The sequence below is a fragment of the Hirundo rustica genome, chromosome Z (genome assembly GCF_015227805.2).
Source record: "Hirundo rustica isolate bHirRus1 chromosome Z, bHirRus1.pri.v3, whole genome shotgun sequence".
NCBI lineage: Eukaryota > Metazoa > Chordata > Aves > Passeriformes > Hirundinidae > Hirundo > Hirundo rustica.
This window is the reverse complement of record NC_053488.1, coordinates 80,570,624-80,591,434: the sequence shown is the minus strand read 5'-3', so window position 1 is coordinate 80,591,434 and position 20,811 is coordinate 80,570,624. Positions and strand designations below refer to the sequence as shown.

The 20,811-nt window shown below is 43.3% G+C and overlaps 1 protein-coding gene across 1 annotated transcript in view; it reads right to left on the bottom strand.

Annotated features, from left to right (window-relative positions):
- Positions 1-20,141, bottom strand: part of EDIL3 (EGF like repeats and discoidin domains 3) — a 226,267-nt gene extending 206,126 nt beyond the window's left edge. The window contains exon 1 of the mRNA XM_040091036.2: positions 19,970-20,141. Coding sequence (XP_039946970.1) covers positions 19,970-20,036 — 67 coding nt within the window. The 5' untranslated portion in view covers positions 20,037-20,141. The remainder of the gene's footprint in view (positions 1-19,969) is intronic.
- Positions 20,142-20,811: the final 670 nt, after the last annotated feature.

Here is a 20,811-nt window from a genome sequence, read left to right as displayed (position 1 = left end):
TCTCATTTTAGAGCTGAGTCTCTCCTGCTTACCCTTTTCTTTTGAAGAAATACAAGCACTGGAACTTGGACTACAGTAATTTGGATTTTTCTCCAAGATTCTTTATGACAGATTCACTGTCTCTTGTTCAAATCACCTTTTTTCAATTTCCATCAGCTCAAGCAGTGTGGCTACAATGCAGATTTTTCTCCCACACAGTGACAACTAGAACCAGCTGGACATGTTAAAGTGGTTGGTTTAGAAACTTCATCAGAGAAAATCCTTCCCTTTTTCCCGCAGACGGCAGACAGAAGAACTCTTCCTGATACACACAGGAACTTCTGGATAGAGAGATATGGATAAAGGAGAGCAAAGAGTTGAGCTCTAACCTTCACTGTCTCCAAGAAGAACATTAAAAAGTTAACTACTTCCTCCAAGTCTTCAGGGACCTTGAATTTCTGCCACTATATGAAATATCCTGAATTATACCAGCTTATATAACAAAAACAACAAACAGCATTGAAATACTGACCAGTATTACTTTGCTTGCCATTTGATTATACAAGGGGTGAGAGCGAGGAGGTGGCTGACATTCTCACAATTTTTTTGGACAGGACACCTCTTTTCCTAGCCACTGGCACAGCTAATCACCCCAAGTTCTCATCTGCTGAGGCTTCTACTAATTTGGCATCTCTCACTCAGGCTTTCAGAAATGCTGTTGCAGAGCACTGCACAGGGCTCTTACTTCATTTTGGTCATTAATGTCCTTTTGTATCTCCATTTTCTCACTATCCTACCACATCCCACATATGTCACCCCTCTGTGTTTTCAAAGTTCTTTGAAGCATCTCTTAATGCATCATCAATTACTCAGTAATAAAAAGCCCAGAACCTTACATGTATTTGAAAATTTGTCACTGAAGCATCCTTTGTTTCATTCTCTCCCACATCACCTTTTAGCTTTGGAAAGATGTTTTTAAGAGGTCCAACAAAGCTGCCTTTCATCTTCTCTGAACCCATCCTTAAAGCTCGCTATGTAACACCATACCCCTGACCTTTAGTTCTACCAGGGGATCGCTGTAGGCATTTTGACCATCACAGTCTCATTTCATCAGGCACCATCTGTGCTCAGGCAGCTCTTCCTCTTATCCTGAGGCTGCAAGGTTTGGGTGCTTTTTTTTTTTTTTTTTTTTTTTTTTTTTTTTTTTTTTTTTTTTTTGGTCTGATTGAGTAATAAGATCCGTGGTGTCAGCCAATATGTCCCTAGATGTTGTGAAAACAGAATTAGACAGATTTACTTAACCATGGTCTTCAAAGAATTGCCATGAAAGCTTTTGCCATACCACTGGCACAAAAATTCAACACACATTCTTAAAAAGAGACAGGTGTACTACTAACCCTAATTATTGCTCTTAATATTTGCAAGGCAGTTTCATGCTCAAGATCAGAAATTTTATGAGCAGCAATGGGATGTTTGCACAACAAGACTTCAAGCCAATGGATAAAAATAAAACACATGCTTGCTCTTGAACCTGCTGCAGCTCCTCACTTCCCACAGGACTCAGAGGGGCTGCACATGCAGGAACACGATGACCTGAAAAATCTGTTTCACAGCTCAGATGTTCACCAGGTAAAGGAAGGAAACCTCATGAAAGGTAGTGTATCAGTTCTTCTCTCTTTCTCTCATTCTCTTTGTTGAGCCCAGACCTGGACCATCCACGTGGCAGTACTAATCTGGGATCTAAGGACTGATGATCCTTGTTCTCTTTCTCTCTCTGCCACCTTTATGTCTCTCTTCTCCTGCTTTGTCTGGGCATGGTTATCCTATTCTACCCCTTACTCCATACCGAAGTTTATTAAGAGTACTGGGACCTTGTCAATTATAATTGCGAATTGTAAAAGTTGGGATCTTGGTACCCGAAGTTTGTTGCTGGAGGCTGTAAAATTTAAGGGCTTGTTAACCAAAGCTTTTGAGATTTAATAGTGGCTGATTGCTGGAGTTAAGTCAACTAGATAATAAAGCATAAGAATTCCCTTGACATGTGGACTGGTGTTTCTTTTCATCCTGATGAGAATTTATAATGAATATCTTGTCCCCTATCAAATGGGTCAAGATATTTGGGATTCTCTCCCTCTGGGAGGCTATCCTGGTGTGTAAGCATGCTCAGAAATTTGAACATTAATCCTGAACACAATCCTCAGCTGAGGATTTTTGTGATAAAGGATGCAATGTTTACATCTCAGGGTGCACATTCCAGAAGCACAGAGCTGCAAAGTTGTGCCTTTTCCTGCTTCTAAGTTCTACTGAGTGCTCTCGATCTCTAACAAAGGCAATCAAAGGCAATGAAATCTGCCTGGCTTATTGAACCGACATGTTTTCACTTTTCAAGCAAAAGAAACATTTCATACCAAACACAGCTCATGATCAACGGTCAGTAACCAAGACCATTTAATTCACGCATATTTTTATTTCTCTACTTATGCAGGTTGCCATATACTGTATTTACACACTGCTTTCATTAAAGAAACAGTGCAGGGCACATTCATTTTACTAGCTAATTTGCTTGAAACTGATTTCCTGAGGCAGAGACAGTGAACTGAAGCGCCTATAGTTTTTGTGAAAAATATAAAACCACTTCCCATTAGTTTTAAAGATCAGCTGCTTTATTATACAAAATACCTCATTTTTTAGCTCAGTCAAGAAATAAGGATGTTTTAAATTAGATAATTAATTATTAGAAAATGTCTGTTCTTCCCCCAGAGTGTAACCAAAATAAATCACATTTGAACACAATTCAGTTAATTTTAACTTCTTCCCTCAACACTCAGCAGAGTTGTTAAATTCTTCGTATGGTCATTGAATCTTAAATCTATAAACCTCATCATCTCAGTAGGAGGTTTTCATCTGAGATCTCTTGTGCCAAATCCAGAATTCTCATTTTAAAATTCAGGCTCATAACTTCATTTCAATGTGTTTGAAAAAGCCGTGGTTTTCTGTCACAGTTCTTTAAAGTGGACATTTCTATTACCTTGTCTAGGAGGAAAATGTGCAAGAAGAATCTCTACGTACTGCTACCCATTTCTTTTTCCACTTGGATTTTAATGACAAAAATAAAAGAAAGTTAATAATGCAAGTAAATCTTTGGTTTGGGGTTCTTCCTGGGAGCCCACACAACAGCAAGACTATAAAGTGAAAACTGCAAAACAACAAAAAAAACCCCACACAACACTGAAAATCATAGCTTGTTTAATGTTACTTGCTCTATTTTATTAATAATAAGCAACAACTACAAAGTAGATAAGTGAACAAAACCAAAAACACCAGATGCATCTTGCATACCTTAGATTTTATTTTGCTGGCATCTACAAAAAATACAACCCTATTCTTTCAATTGGAAGGAGAGACTGTTAGGCAGTACAGAATTGAACAATGCTTTATCTCACACAGATACTCAAAATGGGGGTTATGAGGGGCACATGAAGGTAGTATTTTTAGAGAAAGTGACTCTGATTGTCCTGCCATGCACTGTGGTCTCTGTCTCCTCTGTCTCACCCTTCTGCAAGAACTCAGGATTGAGGGTTGCTCCTCAGTCTGCCCCTGCAATGACACAGCCTGGGCCCCACAGGTCCCTCTATTTGGAGGACAGGAGATCCAGTCCCTAACAACACCATGATCTCCTTGACCTCACACCCATTTAAACAGTCCTTTCTTAAACTGGAGACTGAAAAACTAAACATCCATGTGCTTATAGGGGAGTCTCCCTCCCCAGGGCAGGACTTGGCATTTGTTGCTGTTTATGGGTCCTTTGGGTTTATTTCCCCAGTGCGGCCCCTCTTAGTGGCACCGCTGCCCTTGAGGGCATCTCTGGTCACCTATCAGGGGCAGGTTGCTTAAGGCACCCATGAAGATGTGAAAGAAAAGGAGCCCCAGACAGAACCCACTTGAAACAAAACTCCAGAGTGATGTAACTGATCATATACTCCTCTCCAAGTCCCACCATACAACCAGGATTTGTATTTGTCTCACTGTGCATACCCTGAGACATCACTGTCCCATGTGGATGTGGGAACAGTGACAGTGCCCAGGCCCCTGCCCCAGGCAAAGGACACCCTCTGCTCTCCCCCAGACACCTCCAGTCATCTCTCCCCAGGACATCAGGTGGGTCAGTTGTGATTAAACTCATGCTGACAGCCCCGACACCTTCTCCATCCCATACCTAGGAATGTGCTCCATGGCTTTTCCAGGCACCAAGCAAGGCAGACCAGTCTGGAGCTCCCCCTTCAGCTGACTTTTTGGACTCCTTGGAACAGGAGTGCGACATTCACCTTTGTTTGTTCACACGGTTGTCCCTGGATGTCCCAGAGATGACAGATGTCTTACCCTGCACAGGAACTGTTCAGGTCCCAGCACTCTTGGATGAAATCCATCATGTCCATCCTGTCCCACTGACCTAGAGTAAAGTTGTATTATTTTCCTTTTTTTTCCCCTTTGCTTAGTCCCCCGCAGCTGCAAAATCTGAGGTGGGGAAAAGGCCTGACATGTGACTTAAGAAATTACGAATTTCCAGCTTCCTACATCATAGACATTTCCACCCACATTTGGGGGTGTTCCCTTCGATTTCCCTTCTGTTTCACAACACAGGACTGGAGCTGTTGGCAAAAGTAGACAGCCACCTGCAACACCTACACTTGAAAGAAAGAGGTGTTCGTCTGGGGTACAAATGGCACATTTACCCAACCTGCACATTGCAAAATGACAACTTATCTATTTTGTATTACAAAAAAATTGATAAATGTTTTACATAATTGCTGGCAAGCAACTCAGATTAAGGGCCCCAGATCAGATCATAAAGACACTCCCAGTGGCTAAGGCATGACACACCTAATTCAGTGCTGGCAGGTTTTGTCTCCCTTTTTTCTTGATAAACAGGAATCTAAATTAAGGAATGTAATTTAACAATCAAAAATTTCAAAAAAGTTTTAGCCCATTCTCCAGTAGACTGTAATATTGTTCTTTTTTCCCAAAGCTTCTTTGAAACCATAAAATCCTGAACTATGTCTATAATAATAAAAAACTGTACATCTGATCTGAAGCTTTAATTATTTAGTTTGGACATAAAGTGGCAGCTTGCAATATAGATAATAGTTTTGGCAAAGCTGCAGACATTAATGTAGAGGCAGCTTCAGTGTAAAGCTGTTCTGACGGTATTCAGTAGAAGTGTCATTGCATTATTAAAATCAAGAGAAGTGACAAAAAATCCATATTCCTCAAAAAGTTATATCTGAAAAGCAACCTACTTTCAACATCAAGTTTGGATTAATATCTATCGGAGACCTTGGTCTTTGAACAACCAACAGAAAAATAAAAAATCCTGAAGTTCAAGAGAGTTCAAACTGAGAAATGAAAAAAAAAAAGAAAAAAAGGCAATAGAATAATAAACCAGAGGAAAGCAGTGGGTTAAGGTATAATATAAATCCAAAACCTGAAAACACTTTCAAATAACGTCGTATTTGACACAGTGAAGCTTTTTTTTCGCTGTGTCCCTCACGCCTGGCAGGTGCTGACCACAGGCTAGCTCAGTTCTGCATTGCGACAGCGTGGATCGGTCGGGGTTACAGGCAGGGCGAGTAACCTCCTCCTGGTGAGTTCTTGGTTCCCCACACCAGCGAGTGGACCTGGTGGAGTTGCGACTGTGGCGATGGAAAAAGGGTCGACTCTCTTGAGCAGGGTAGAAGGTAGTTTATTAAGGGAAGTCCGGCAAGGAGCTCCACCTCAGACCACGGCTGCCCAGAGAGAGCAGAGATCAAAGCCTTGCGGACACTTATAAATGGGGGAGGATCCAGGGGTGGTGACAACGGGTCAGCCAACCAGGGAACACGGGGGTGTAACATGGGCTGTCAGCTTCTGAACAATGAACAAATCACAGGAGGGGAGGAGGGGATTCCCCGGGCACCAGCCTATCACTCGACGCCTCTCCTGGATCTTTCCAGAATCCAGGGAAGGGTCTCCAAGTGACAGACAGGGTGACCAAGAGGAGAGAGGGGGGATTGACAGGGACAGGTGCAGGGAAGGAATGATTGACATAAAACGTCTGGTTATATAACTAACTCAAAAGGGGGAAACAGTTACAGAACACAGGGGGGTACAGTGGAATGAACCATTACAAAAATAACTTATAAATCTTACAGAAATAACTTAATAACTTAATAAAACAACTCTCGCACCACTACACTTTTTCTCTACATTTCCTGCCCTAAGTGTATTGCAGCTACCCCTGGCTCCAGTTCTTGACCATTATAACTTGTAACATGGCTAATTATCAGAACTATTAGAAAGCTTCAATTAACTGAAGAGTTCCAGGAAGAGTGAAAAATTCCATGTAAGGTCTTTGTGCAAAGGAAGAAATCAGGATTTCATTAAAACTTCAGTCTTGAAGAAACAAAAAATCCAGCCAAACAGAAGAGATTTACTCCTCTCTCTACAAAAGTACATTCATAAATAAGTAAATATAGAAATAATTTTTTTTTTTTACTTTGCAAGACAAAAGTACACGCAGTCAAAAAATTCAAGGTAGTTAGTGATAAACAAACTAGGTCACTACACAGATACCAAGGATAAATATAGCTATTTTTAATGCAGAGGAACATCCCCAGACTATTTTTTGACAGCCTGATATAGCTATACAGAATGCAGAAACCTGTTTTGTCTACAAATATCACCACCAATTTTCACTTTTTGGTGACCATTTGCAGAATATAAATCCTGGATAAAAATCTGTCCTGTGTTAGTGCTTACAGATATGTTAGGATAAGGCAAAAACCAAAAAAACACCCAAACAAAAAAAACCTGACCAACCAACCGACCAACCAACCAACCAAAAAACAAAAACAAAACAACAAAACAACAAAAAAAACCAAACCAAAACAAAACAAACACAACCCCCCCCCCAACAACAAAAATTGCATGGTAGTACAGCAACAACCTCTCCTCCCCAGTTAATACCTTCTTGTACAATTGCTGTCACTGCCATTTTCAACCAGACCCCCATGTGGTCTGACAGGACCATGTGGGGACACATCTGTGCTGCCCCAAGAACAACACTGGCACCACACCACAAACTCCAGAGAGATGGAACTTCTTCAAATTCCTCATCTCCAGCAGGAGTATATGGGGCCTGTTATGCCTTAAAGATCATCAAGACTTTTCACCCACAGAGAAGAAACAGAGTTCAGTGATCACGGGCAGAATGATGCCCACCCCTCAAGCATCCCCAAAGCACAAACACTGGGCCAAAAAGCAGGGGTGATTCAAGGAGTGTAGGAGGCATAAAGAAGTTGGTATTTTATTTTTTAAACTACATCAACTTTGAGGAAGCATCTTCCATAAGGCAAATTTCAGCAGATACACACTCTAGCCCGTAATCCACTGGAACAGCAATTTTGTCTTTTATGTTGTCCTTTTTCAAAGAATATATGTAATATCTCTAAAATCTTCAATAATCTTACTTCTGTATCTTAACAGAAAAATGGGGCAGAGCAAAACCAGGTTCTATCCTCCTATATAAAATTTCTTCTGAGACCCTACATAAAAGGCTTTTGAAAATTTGCCCAATTGTTACAAGATACATATACTATGTTGTAAACAGACCAGGCATTTTTAATTGCAATTGTAAAAGCTTCTTGCACCTCATTTTGAAAACAAGAAAGAAATGAGACTCTCCTGGATGCACGACAATAAAGTGAGAATAACAGTGAATGACATTAACGGAGAGATCTCCCGAAACAGCATTTCCAAATGATTCCCTGTTTGTGAGATCCCTGAAATTCTTTGAGTAAATATTTCTAATATACCAACACTTCTCTCACACACACAAAAAATGAGATGGATATTCAAGCAGCTCCAGTTCCTGCAATACTGGAGCTGTCACTACAGGAGACCGAAAACATGGCTTTTATCAGGCATAAGTCATCAAAAATCATCATTTCTCTTAAAAATAGATGCTTTTCTCTACTTGATGTATTGATTTTTGTTTCCAGATGTCAGAGATGGAAGGTACAGACATGTCAAGGTTAAGAGATGGGTGGCAATGACAGGAAAAACTTGATATGACACAAGGGACAAAGACTGCTATGAAAGATGCTAGCACAAGACTTCATGATTATTATTATTAGAGCATTAACAGAGTGAAAGGGTAGATTCCTGAAACTCAGAGATCATTAGAAGTATATGGTTTTTCTACAATCCTTCAGCTCTGCAAATGGTGCTCCTCTAGATTAAAAATAAATAAATAAATAAATACATACATACCAGTGATTTTTACTCCAGTGAAGTTGGGGTACAGTTTTGGTATATTTCTCCTTCCCTCCTCTGCCTCAAAAAGAAATGCTTAGATAGAATTTAAAATTGTGTTCATATTTTTCTACGAATATAATGTTTTAACCAGAATTCAACTGGAAAAGAAATCAATGTACCGATTTTTAATTGTTTTTTACTCTCTATGAGGGGGGGAAAAAAAAAAAAAAGAAAACCAAAACCAAAACCAAACCAAAACAAAACAAAAAAGCCAAGAACAACAACAACAACAAAAAACTCAAGAATTTTTTATCAAAAACCCTCAACAATCAAGCAGCAGGCTAATTGGTCAAAATTAGTCAGTCACTAGTCTCAGACATTTTGGAGTAGTCTGTTTTTTCTCCTGAAGTGACTGAAGCACACAATGATTTTACCCATTTTGTCTTCTTTCTTTTTTCCTGCTTAATCTTCAGCTGGTCTGAATGAAGAAGCCAGAACCATATCGACTCCCTGGTAATTTTAAAACAGATTTCTTGTTTGGAATTAAGCCAGAGCAGGATTTCTAAGGAAGATAGCTCCTCCTGTTTCCACTGAGAGCCCATGGGGAGCTTCTAAGCCTTGCCTGCTCTGCATGGCCCAAGAGCAGTCTTTATCCACAAGATAAATATTTGCAAGAAAATAATTAGGGAAGAAAAAAACCACTGTAATTTGTCCTCCACAAAATAACCTACTGGGATAGACTAGTTAATCAACACTGGATCTGCCCCAGGATGGCGAGATGGCCACTTTGGACTGGGAAACGGCCAGGGATATGTGGAATTTGCTCCTCTACCTTCATCCATGCCAAGACAAAGCAGACAGGAACTGAAGGGATGCTCATGGATCTGACTTTTGCACATCTCCACAAGGGGGAATACACAGCTATACTCGAGGCAGGAGGAAATCTGGCTCTCTGTGTCTTAGGGTTGGTGCACAAATGTATTTCTTGGCAAAAAACTGTGTAAAACTGGCACTGAGAAAACTATCCATGACTCACCCCTGATGGAACCAGCTGAGGACACACCCAGTGTTCACCATCCCTGTCCATGTCACTTGCTCCTCCCTCCCTTATCCCCATCTCCCTTCCTTGAACCATCACTGGGACTGGCCTGCTCCTGCCTTAAGCCATCCCAAGAAGGCAAACTACCACACGAATTTTTCTGTTCTGCATAAGACCATCACCAGTGCTGGAATCAGGGAAAAGCCAGTGGCAGAGAAATTAGATGGACTTTGGCCAAACGATCAAATCTCACAGACTTGCTTGTCTCAGCTTTGTCTTGCAGTAAAAAAGCTTTGGAGACTCGGGAACTTTCCTACAGACCAGATACTTGTTTCAACCCTCCCTGACCAAACTTCTCTGTCCCACAAGTCAGAGTTGCACCTTTTAGAGCTCCACTTTTACTCACACTCAGCATTTTGGCTTCAAGCTTACAGAGAATAGGTCTAGATGGATTATTAGGAGAAAAGTCTTTCCTGTGAGGCCCTGGCACAGGGTGCCCAGAGAAGCTGTGGCTGCCCCTGGATCCCTGGCAGTGTCCAAGGCCAGGTTGGACATTGGCACTTGGAGCAGCCTGGGACAACGGGAAGTGTCCCTGCCCATGGCATGGGTGGAACATGATAAGCTTTAAGATCCAATACCAAACCATTCTATTATGTTATAATTCTCTGGTTTAAAATGCACATTTTTATGTAATTATTCATCTCTACAGAAAGATATTGAGGCATACTAGAGCAATCACTGCTCTTGCTGTGTGAACCAATATAGACGTGATATTAGCATTAAGTCAATATATACAGTCAATCACACTATTCCAGCTGATTTCCAAGCTCTTGTTCAGAATGTTGCTTTGATTTTTTTCTTCCCTGATGGATTTCAAAAGAAAGGATATGTCTTACACGACATTCCCAGCTATGCCTGACATTGCTTCAATCACTATTTTTTTTTTTTTTTTTTTTTTTTTTTTTTTTTTTTTTTTTTACTTTAGTGACATGCTGAATCACAAGACCCACATTTGGAGCAGACTTTAAAGGTAAGTAAAACCACCCTAGGAAGTAACCTGTAACTCCACCACAGTACAAAAGTGAAGCATTTCTAAGAGAAATTCCTGAAATAATTCATCTCCCTGAATAAGGATACCCGGCTGAAGAGAAGCCTGGTGAAGAAGGCCAAGGTGTCAGAATAACATGGGCTTGATCGCACCCAAGCAAATGAAAGTCATTGTCAAAGAGGTGGATCTTTTTCCTGAAGGGCTATTACACAAAAGCATCATTAAAGGAACATGTATAGCAAGCACCATAGAAGGGAGCTACTAGGTCATTTCAGCTGCTTCCCATGACAACAGCATTTCCCCATCCGCATTGTACATTATTCACAGATCAAGCTAATCTTCACTTTAAATAGTTCAAATAAATAGCACTGCACGGTTTTAAAATAGTTCTGGAATGGTATCTGAAAGTAATCAGCTACTGGGTCTTAGTTTTTAACCTAGAAAAGACCTTGCAAAGCAATCCCATGCAATTCCTCACACAAGCAAGGAATCTGACAAGTTACATTGCCTGTAATAGTTTCTCCATCTCTGCTTCAAAAGCCTGAGCTGGAAAAAGAGTAAATAAAAATCAAAGAAAAAAACCCTGACAACAAACTAAAGCAAGATGGTCTAAAGAATATCAGAGTAAAATACATAGTAATCAGGAAGGAAACTTGGATTTCAGGGGTTGGTTGTGTGCAACGATACCCAGCAGTGACAGAAGCTCTCCTACATGAGGGAGAGACAGAATGAGAGACGTAAACAAATGCTAAACATAAAATAAATCTAATTTTTTTTCTATTTTTCATGCCTCTGCTTGGTGCATAAAAGTCTTATCCATAAGTGTTTCTTGTGTGATCTGTTGTAGCTTCACTGTTGCAGAAACCTAAGACATGGGTAATCAGATGCCAGAAATTACTGTTATTTATGCTCTGCTGTCACAGCTCTCCATAATTATGCAGGTTGACACAGCATCTTGACAATGATAGGGAAAAAAGCAGGTTTTGCAGAGATTTTTTTTCAGCCTCCCTACACAGAAGCTCAACAAATAAAATTGCTGCAGCTAAAAATTAGCAATGCAGTCATCTCTTTCATGTTTGGTTTGGGGGTTTTTTTGGCCTGTCAAAAAGTTACTATTGTTAAAGTACTCAAAGATGTGAATAAAAAGCTCTCTCATATGCCTAAACAGTAGCTTTATCCTACAGCAGGACCATAATCTGTCTATGCATAAATAAATGTCTTGTGTTGTTTAGAATTGAAAACAATCAACGAAAAAATTAGTCACAAAGGCTGAGGGGCAGGAAGGAGAGATTATTTTCAAAATGCTGAGAAAATGCCCTGCTTTGCATTAAAATTAAAAATTTGAAACTGTAGGGTTCAAATTCATAAGGTGAAGCACTTAACAGTCACCTGAGTTTGTGCTGTCCCAGGTGTGCAAGCTACACTCAAGAGTGAGGCTGGTCACTAGATAAACTATTGTGCGTACAGAATCCCAGTATTTTGATAGAGCATTTTGAGTTAGGAAATTTCTCCATCAGCTTTAATCAAGAGCCACCACTTAATGCAGAAACTGCCCTGGGCAGGTTATACCTCTGTATCGGACCCCACTCTCCCACACACCATCTGGGAGAGTACGCAGCAGAGAAATCCCACACCCAATCCTGCCTCCTCTGGGGGAGGCTTCGCTCCCCTCCCTGTCACCTGTGGCCTCCAGGGTCACTGACAACCCACAAATCTGAGGCACACCCTTCTCTCACATTGACAGATTCCTGCTGGGATGTGCCAAGCTCCTGCCCTGGCTCTGCTGAAGGAGTGCTTATCTTCTTGAGACTCCTTATCCATCTGCTTCTCCTCCCTGCTGTCATCTGTGCATTTCAGCTTGCTGCTTTAAATACTCAGCCTGAAATCCTAACTCCTAAAACCCAGAACCTGTCGTTCTGCTGCTGCAGTTGGGAGAGCTGAGATAATCCAGGATTCTCCACTTAAACAGAATAGGCAGAATGATGGCTTGGCTGAACAGAAATATTCTCTTGGAAAAAAGGCAGTAAACGAAGGTGTGTACCCAGTTTGAGCAAGGCCAGGTGGCATGGGAAGAACACAGAGATACTGCTGCCAGTGGAGGGAGAATATTCCTGTGGCCAAATCTCAGATTGAGTTGGGGCTGCCAGAACTTTGGGGGACAAAAAAGAGATTTCCTGAATAAAATAATAGCAGTAGGCAGTGCAAAAATACCATTGCCCCGTTCCAAGATGAGGATGGTCACTCCACAGACAGGAACAGGGAGAAGGCTGAGGTTCAATGCATCCTCTGCCTCCTCCTTTGACACGGATGGACCAAGGGGGTCCCAGTGGCCTGAGATGAAGGACCATGACTGTGAGAATAATCAACCCCAAGTTAACTCCAGTCTGCTGCTCCACCTGGATCCCTATAAATCTATGGGGCCTGATGGGATTCATCCAAGAATCCTCAAATCCTCAGCTGCTCATATCATCACAAAACATCTCTTCATAATTTTTGAGTGGTTTTGGGAGTCCAGAGAAGTCCCAGATGACTGGAAGCTGGAATATTGTCCCAATTTTCAAGGAGAGCAAGAAGAAGGACCCTAGGAACTACAGGTCTGTCAATATGACTTCAGAGCCTGGTAATGATATGGAGAAGATTATTCTGGGAGGTATTGAAAACACCTGAAAGACAAAGCAGACCCTGGCCTCAGCCAGCATGTCTTAATGAGAACAAAATCCTGCTTGTCAAACCTGATTTCCTTCCATGACAAGGTGACCCAACCAGTGGATCATGGGAAGCCATTTGATGGAATCTTTCTGGATTTTAGGAAAGCTTTCTGTACTGTTTCTTACAGAATGTTTCTAGACAAACTGTCCACCCCAAGGTGGATAAACACATCATGAAAAGGGTGAGTCGTTGGTTCACATGTCGGGCACAAAGGGTGACAGTGACGGGTGACATCAGACTGGGAGCCCATCACTAGTGAGGTTCTGCAGGGCCCCACCCTTGGCCCTGAGCTCCTCAACTGCCTCATAAATGACCTGGATGTAGGACTGGAAGGGATCCTGAGCAAGTTCACAGATGATACAAAACTGGGGGAGCTGTTGACTCCCTCGAGAGAAGGGAGGCCCTGCAGAGAGGCTGTGACAAACGAGAGGCCTGGGTCAGCTCCAGCCATGTGAGGTTCAACTACAGAAGGTTCCGGATTGTGCCCCTGGGAAGTGCAGCCCTGGCTGTCTGGACAGACTGGGGGATGAGAGGCTGGAAAGCAGTGCCAGGGAAGGGGACTGTGGGTCCTGGTCAATGGCAGTGCCCTGGAGCCAGGAGGGACATCCCTGTCCTGGGGGCATCACACCCAGCACAGCCGGCCGGGCCAGGGAGGGATTGTCCTGCTCTGCTCTGGGCCGGGGCGGCCTCACCTGGAACACTGTGTGCAGTTCTGGGCATCACAGTGTAAAAAAGGCATTGAACTGTCAGAGAGTGTGCAAAGGAGAGCTACAAGGGTGGTGAAGGGTCTGGAGGGGCCGTGTGAGGAGCAGCTGAGGGCACTCGGTGTGTTCAGCTGGAGGAGAGGAGACTGAGGGGAGACCTCACTGCAGCTCCGCAGCTTCCTGGTGAGGAGAAGGGGAGGGGCAGGATATGATCTCTGCTCTGTGGTCACCAGGGACAGGGCCTGAGGGAAGGGCTGGAGCTGAGCCAGAGGGTTGGGAGGGAAATCAGGGGAAGGTTCTTCCCCAGAGGGTGCTGGGTGCTGGGCGCTGCCCAGGCTCCCCAGGGAATGGGCACGGCCCTGAGGCTGCCAGAGCTCCAGGAGCATTTGGACACTGCTCCCAGGGATGCACAGCAGGGATTGTTGGGGTGTCTGTGCAGGGACAGGAGCTGGACTGGATGGATCTTCTGGGTCCCTTCCAAGTCAGCCTGTGCTGTGGTTGTGTCAGTATTTACTTGTCCATTTTCAAACAACTTCACGAAAGATATAGCTATAGATGTGTGTATATATATATATATATATACACACAGACATACATATTAAAAATATATATAATATATATACACACACATATAATATATAAAAATAAATCATTATATGTAAGTCTTGTGGACATAAGTCTTCTATATACAAATCAAAAAATACCCTTTTGCCCACAAATGACCCCTTATTAAAAAGTTTAAGATGCGTAGAGTGAGGAATACTGTCAAAATACCTCAAAAAACCCCCTTCTTAGACATTGCTTTTGTTACATATAACAAATTCTTATTTCAAATACAGAGCTGTGCATCAAGAATTCATAGCATGATTAGGTTTTATCTAACATTTCCTAAACTTCTAAGTATCACACGTGAGACATGTAAGTGGCTGCCATTCCTCCGTACACTCTGGAGTGTATATATACCCAAATTATACCCGGAGTACAGTATGTTTGCATATAACTGTTATACATTTTGTAAAATTAAGATGTTTTTATGTGTCTTTCGTATGATAACACATTCACAAACACACACCCCACATATAGTTATTAGCTGGATTAGCTAGCGACTTTACACAGATAATCATGGTCTGCTTCATTTCTCAGCTTTCGGAACTTAAAATAGAAGAACACCCCTGCTGTGATGAAAGGTAACACAGCTTGTTGATTAGAGGGAAGGAAAACCCACATAAACAAATGAATAAAAAACCTCACAAGTATGTTAAGCATATTCCCTCACCAGCAAGACTGAGATTTGATAAAACCTCATAGCATAAAGGTGTGGTGCAGGTTCTGTGCCTCCAGATTCCTTGGACACAGCTGCTCATTCAATCCCTGCCTTCAGAGCACACAGACCCACAGGAGTAGGTACTGGGTTTGGACAGAGTCTTGCTCCATTCCCACAATATGAATGGCAGGCAAAAAAGCTGTTCTACCCTCTACACAGATCATTAGAAAACCAGCCATACCCTGTTGTCGCTACGCATGGTGAGTTGTTCTCCCTCAAACAAAAGATCCAAGTTTCCTGTAAAAAGGGAAACTTAGACTCATTATTCCTCAGACTGACATGACACGCCAAATTTAAGCTGAATTTGCCTTTCCCTTAGGTTGACTCCTGAACTTTAATTGCAAAATGTGTTTTTGTCCTCTAATATAAAATAACATTTTCCAGAGGTTTTAACTTTGTAGATCATAATTTTCTTACAACCCTCCTCTAGACTTGAATCTTTTGACTTTTATTTTCTAATACATCATCTGACTAAGATTTCACTGTGAACTTGTTCTGAAACTTAAATTAATACCTACTTGTTGTTCAAACCGTATTTATTCAAACTCAAGCTGGTCTTCAGGCATGCTACAACGATGCCCAGTATCATAGAATTACATAAATGGCTTGGGGAGGGACCTTAAAGGTCACACAGAGACACCCCTTTCCATAGGCAGCGACACCTTCCGCTATCCCAGGCTGCTCCAAGCCCTGTCTAGCCTGGCCTTGAACACTCACAGGGATTCAGGGACAGCCATAACTTTCCTGGGCACCCTGTGCCAAAGCCTCCCCACCTTCACAGGGAAGAATATTTTCATCACATCTAATCTCACATGTAATACAGCACTGACAATCCTTTAGGATTTCAGAAATTGTGGCTCCGTGGCTTACCTAAGTTTGAGATGTTTAAGAGACTAAGATGAAAACAGTTATGTGCTAACTCCTATGTGAATCACAATAAATTTGAGAATAACAGATATTTATCTCTGGTTCTTGCAGTTTCTTAAACACAGCCTCTGCAGATATCTTCACTTAGAGTGATGGGGTATCAGGCTGTGAGTTTGTAACTGCTGTTGTAGGGACATGTGCTGCATAAACAGATAATTTAAGGCATAAAAATCTTAATTAAAAGTTACTGTCTTTTGAAATAACTTCCAAAATTGATGATTTCCTTGATTTTCAACTGGATGGTAATTGAAAAAAAGTGTGAAGGAGAGAAGACAGTGACCCTTTCCCCTGTGGTGCCATTGATACACAACTTTGTATGAAGTATATCCTTTGAAAAGAGACATAAAGGATAAGGACATAAAGGGCAGTGAAATGGGAGGCTGGACACATGAAAAAATACTACCCGAATTATTAATTCCAGTTGTAATAACGCATGGTTTGACATTAAATTTAGTCCTAGGCTGACCAGACACGTACAGAATACAACAGTATATCCACTATATGCTTTCTGGAGGCTATACGAGCAGTCATGGAAAATCAATTTGAATACAAATGTAATTTGTTAAAAGAATAGTGAAAATCATTATGCAGGGTCACACTGTCAGCAGTTTGTACAGAAGCAGATGCTATCCGAAGATGCAAAGGCATTCAGTAAAACAAAGAGTCTTGGTCTTTAAAAGCCTCTGTGATCTTTTCAGCCTTTCAGTATAGATACATGAGAACAAAGCTACAGTTTACCTCTCTTGTTTTTCAGCACTTTTGCTCCTTGCAGCTGATTCCAGCTGCAGCAAGGGGCCTTATAGAAGCTTCTGAGCCTCAGAGAGAGTGAAGATTCTCACTATAATGGAGAAAAAGCAACATCTTTGAAACACTTCCTTCAAAGTTTCAGAGTTTTTCTCTCAGGCCGACAGGACATGGTCATAAAATAAAGAATTAGACTAGCTTGTTTTCAGCAATGTCAATATCATTTTTAGGCAAACCACACATAAAAACTCAGCAGACAGCTAAGTGAAGAAGCACGATACAACCCAGGGAGCAGTTTCACTATAAAGACAAATGGTATTTTTCAGTAGGTCATGTTGCAAAAATATTTATCATGAAGATGTGGGATGCACTGATCTGCTGTGCACCTACAGTCCTATTATTGCTGTTGATCGGCTTACACCACAGCCAGAGTGTATCTAGGAACCAAAACAGCCACCAGTCTTTAGTCATGCTTTCTTTTCACCTGATTCCAGTCTTTACTGTCTGTTTTTAATGCTGCTAAAAAAAAAAAAATACACAGTGATACTCATGAACCTGTATTACTGCGTGTGGGATGCACTGTGTTTCTTCCTCCTGAAATAATCTCTTGTAGTCTCTGTAGTCACTCTGGTAGTTACTGTCTGTCCACGCACAGTAAAGCACCAGAGTGCCTGGCATTCAAATTCGACCAAGGAACAGCAACAGCAGCAAATGTAAAAGCTTACAGCTGTTTTAAAATATGTGTAAGAGGACATTGCTTATTAACAATGTACCTGCATCTTTCTTGCAAACTAAGGGCTGGAAGACACTGTACCCTTGAAGGCTGGTTTCATCATGTACTTGCATATAAACACATCTCTGAAGATCAGGCTCCTGTTACAGTGCATGAGATTGCAAATTTATCAGACTGGTCAGGAAGAAGAAAATGACAGTCTCCCATTGAGATGACTTTTTCTTCCATTATCATCTTTCAATCTTTCTCACCCATCTCTCTCCCATAAAACCAACAAAAACAGCAAAAAGACAAAAAGAACCCCACCCCAAACTTGCTGACATACTATGTATTTGTTCCAAACACAAAAAGCAAGTGGTATTTTAAGACATCATGAATAAACAGGATTTTAACCTCCATCATTACCTTGCAGAGCTCCAACAACAACAAAAAAAGCAGTTGGTCTTTTTCTTTTAACAGGAGGCTGGAAATGCAGGTCAGTAATGAAATATATGACTCAACTTTCATCTGCACTTGGAATTTACCCCAAGAGGTAGGTAGGAATCAGCCACTGCACAAATGACATTTCCACTGGTTTTCATTCTACACCATTATGGAAATATAGTGAGAAGTTAAGACAAGTTCTGCACTGTTGAAAAACTGCTGATGTAAGAGTTTTGGTTAGTTACCATGCTTAGAGTCACTGCAACTTTGAGAGGATTTATTGAAACTAAATGTTTGACAGCCACCAAAATTAATGCAGACTTGTCAAGGAGCATTTTGCTCCATTTCAGAAAAAAAAAAAAAAAAAAAGAAAGAAAAAAAAGGTGTTGTTTTTTTTTTTTTTCCCATTTCTTTTCAAGGGCCAAGGACAAACCTTTAACTGAACAATCACAGCTAAAGCAATCAAAGAGCAAACGGATTTATTTTCCTGCCTATTTCACTTCTGCTAGAGAACCTGTTAAGTTCTCTCTGTTCTAAAGTTACCCGAAAACATGGCAGAACTGTCAGCTTTAATGAGAAAACATCACAGAAGTGAGCTATCAGAAGTTCCAAAGAAGCCTAGTCAAAGCACTTATGACAAGTCCCGACTTAGTGGCAGATGCAGCTATCTTCTGCTTGAAACAGAGACTTTGGAGAATAAGCTGCAGGTACAAGGACATATTGGCATAAGCTATCACATGCTCACTGCAACTGTGTGAATGCTACCAGATTTGAGAAGCCATTGTGCTGAATAATTTAGGGACTAATAAAATATTCAGTTTTTACTGATATGCTGGTTTCATTTTGAAACCATAAAAAAAAAAAAAAAAAAAAAAAAAAAAAAAAAAAAAAAAAAAAAAAAAAAAAGAGGAGAAAACGTCTAAAAGTCAGTGGGAATATTCTAGTACTTATTAGGACAGTAGTTGATCTACAAAGCAGGAGGATAGAGTGGTCTCCACGCCGTGTGGGATCACACAGAGACACAGAACACTCGCGGCACAGGAGGATGCTCGGAGCTCGCAGAGGACGAGGAGAGTCCTCGGAGGGCTGCGGGCGAGAGTCCACGGGGGTCCCGGAGCGGAGCTCAGCTTCCCTCGGGGCGCGGAGGGTGCCCGGGCGGCACAGCCGGGATGGGCAGGACGCGACAGAAGTGATCTGCCACCGCCCCGGGCAGCCCCCCGAGCTTTCTGCTGAGGCGGGACCGTGCCCAGACCCTCACCATCAGCTCCTCGCACGACGAGCTCACACAACTTTTCAATGCGAGGAGAGTAAAGCCCCGTAGCCTGCAAGAACTGATTAAAATAAATAATAAAGAGAACTCCCAAGAGATCTAAAGTTTTCTCTCTGGGGTAAGGTAGGCGTTTTGTTTTTCGTGAGGGGTTTTGTATTGGTAGGTTTTGTTGCTGTTGTTTTGTTTTGGAAGGGGGTGAGAGACCGAGAAGCCTCCGCGGGTGTTTTCAGCATGGAAAAGACCTAATTAGAGGGAGGCAGCGAAAGGGTCGACTGGCAAAACCTTCTCGCTGCTGTCGAGATGCTCAAGCTCCCGAACGTGTTTGAAAACTCTTCCGCGGTTTGCTGGGTCTCCGGCTCGGAGCTAGCAGCCTCCAAATTACAATGAAGACCGGTGGCTGGGGAGGGGTAGGGGGAGGAAGGGAAAAGCGGTGGAGACAGCTCTGCGGAAATCTTCCCAGCCGCTCATCTGGATTACATTTAAGCTCTCACAGTTTTTCTTTCCCCTCTAATTAAGCATAGTTTCAAAACAGAACGTGTCTGAGGATGGATAGTCCACCGGCTTCTATTTCAAATGCAGAGATAAGTGTGTGTGTGTGTATATATATATATATAAAACCATAAACATAAAGAGAAAAGGAGAGCCCAAGGCAGCGGCACCCTGCTGAGAGCCACCTCCCCGGTCCCCCGCGCACTTGGACTCCGACTTTGCGAGAGCTCCGGCGCGACCCCCGACCTCAAGTCCCCCGTCCGTCCCCGCCGTCCTCCGTCCCCTCACCTCGGGCGGGGAGCGGCGCCGCCAGGCTCCCGCAGAGCGCCAGCCAGGCCAGCAGAGCGCGGCTCATCCTCCTCCTCCTCCTCGTCCTCCTGCTGCTGCTCTCCTCCGCCTCAGCCGAGGGATGCGAGCGGCGGGCGCTGGCGGTGCCTCCGCCCGGTGAGGCGATGCGAGGCGCGGCGAGGATGTGCAGGTCCCTCCCGGCGCTGCGCGGCGTGGAGCGTCCCCCGGCCGAGCGCAGCCCCCGCCGCTCCGCTGCCACCGCCCTACGCGCGGCGCGGAGCCCGTCCCGCCGCCCGTCGGCTCTGCGCGCCCGCCAGGTGCCGCCGCGCCTCCAGCATGGCCCGGCCGCCGCCTCCGAGCCGTGTCCCGCCGCCTCCTCTCCTCCTCCTCTTTCTCCTCTCTGCCTTCCTCCTCCTCCTCCTCCTCCTCCTCCCGCCGCCGCTGCCCTGCCCGCCCCGCGCGGATCCCGGGGGCGGTGACGCTGGACACACCCCTGCCTCGCCCCGCCCGCGGCCGCGCCCCCGCGATGCGGAGGTTGCGGGATGGAGCTCCTGCACGGAGCCGGGATTCGCGATGTGGAGGGTGCGGGATGGAGCTCCCCCAGAGGGCTGAGACCCCGCGGCCCCCTACTAATCCCGGGAATGATCCCGCAGAGCTCCGGTGTGCGTGGACGCTGGTCTGCGTGGCCGGGATTCCTCTCGCGCGGCAAATCGCGTGTCCTGCGCTAGTTTGGTTTTGCGTGGGTGCCTGCCCTCGTCTATCAGGGAGCGGACGCTGTTCACGAAAGTGTTTTAACCCTCCGCGGAGGAAATTTTGCCCTTCACAAACTTCTGTCTTGTCGG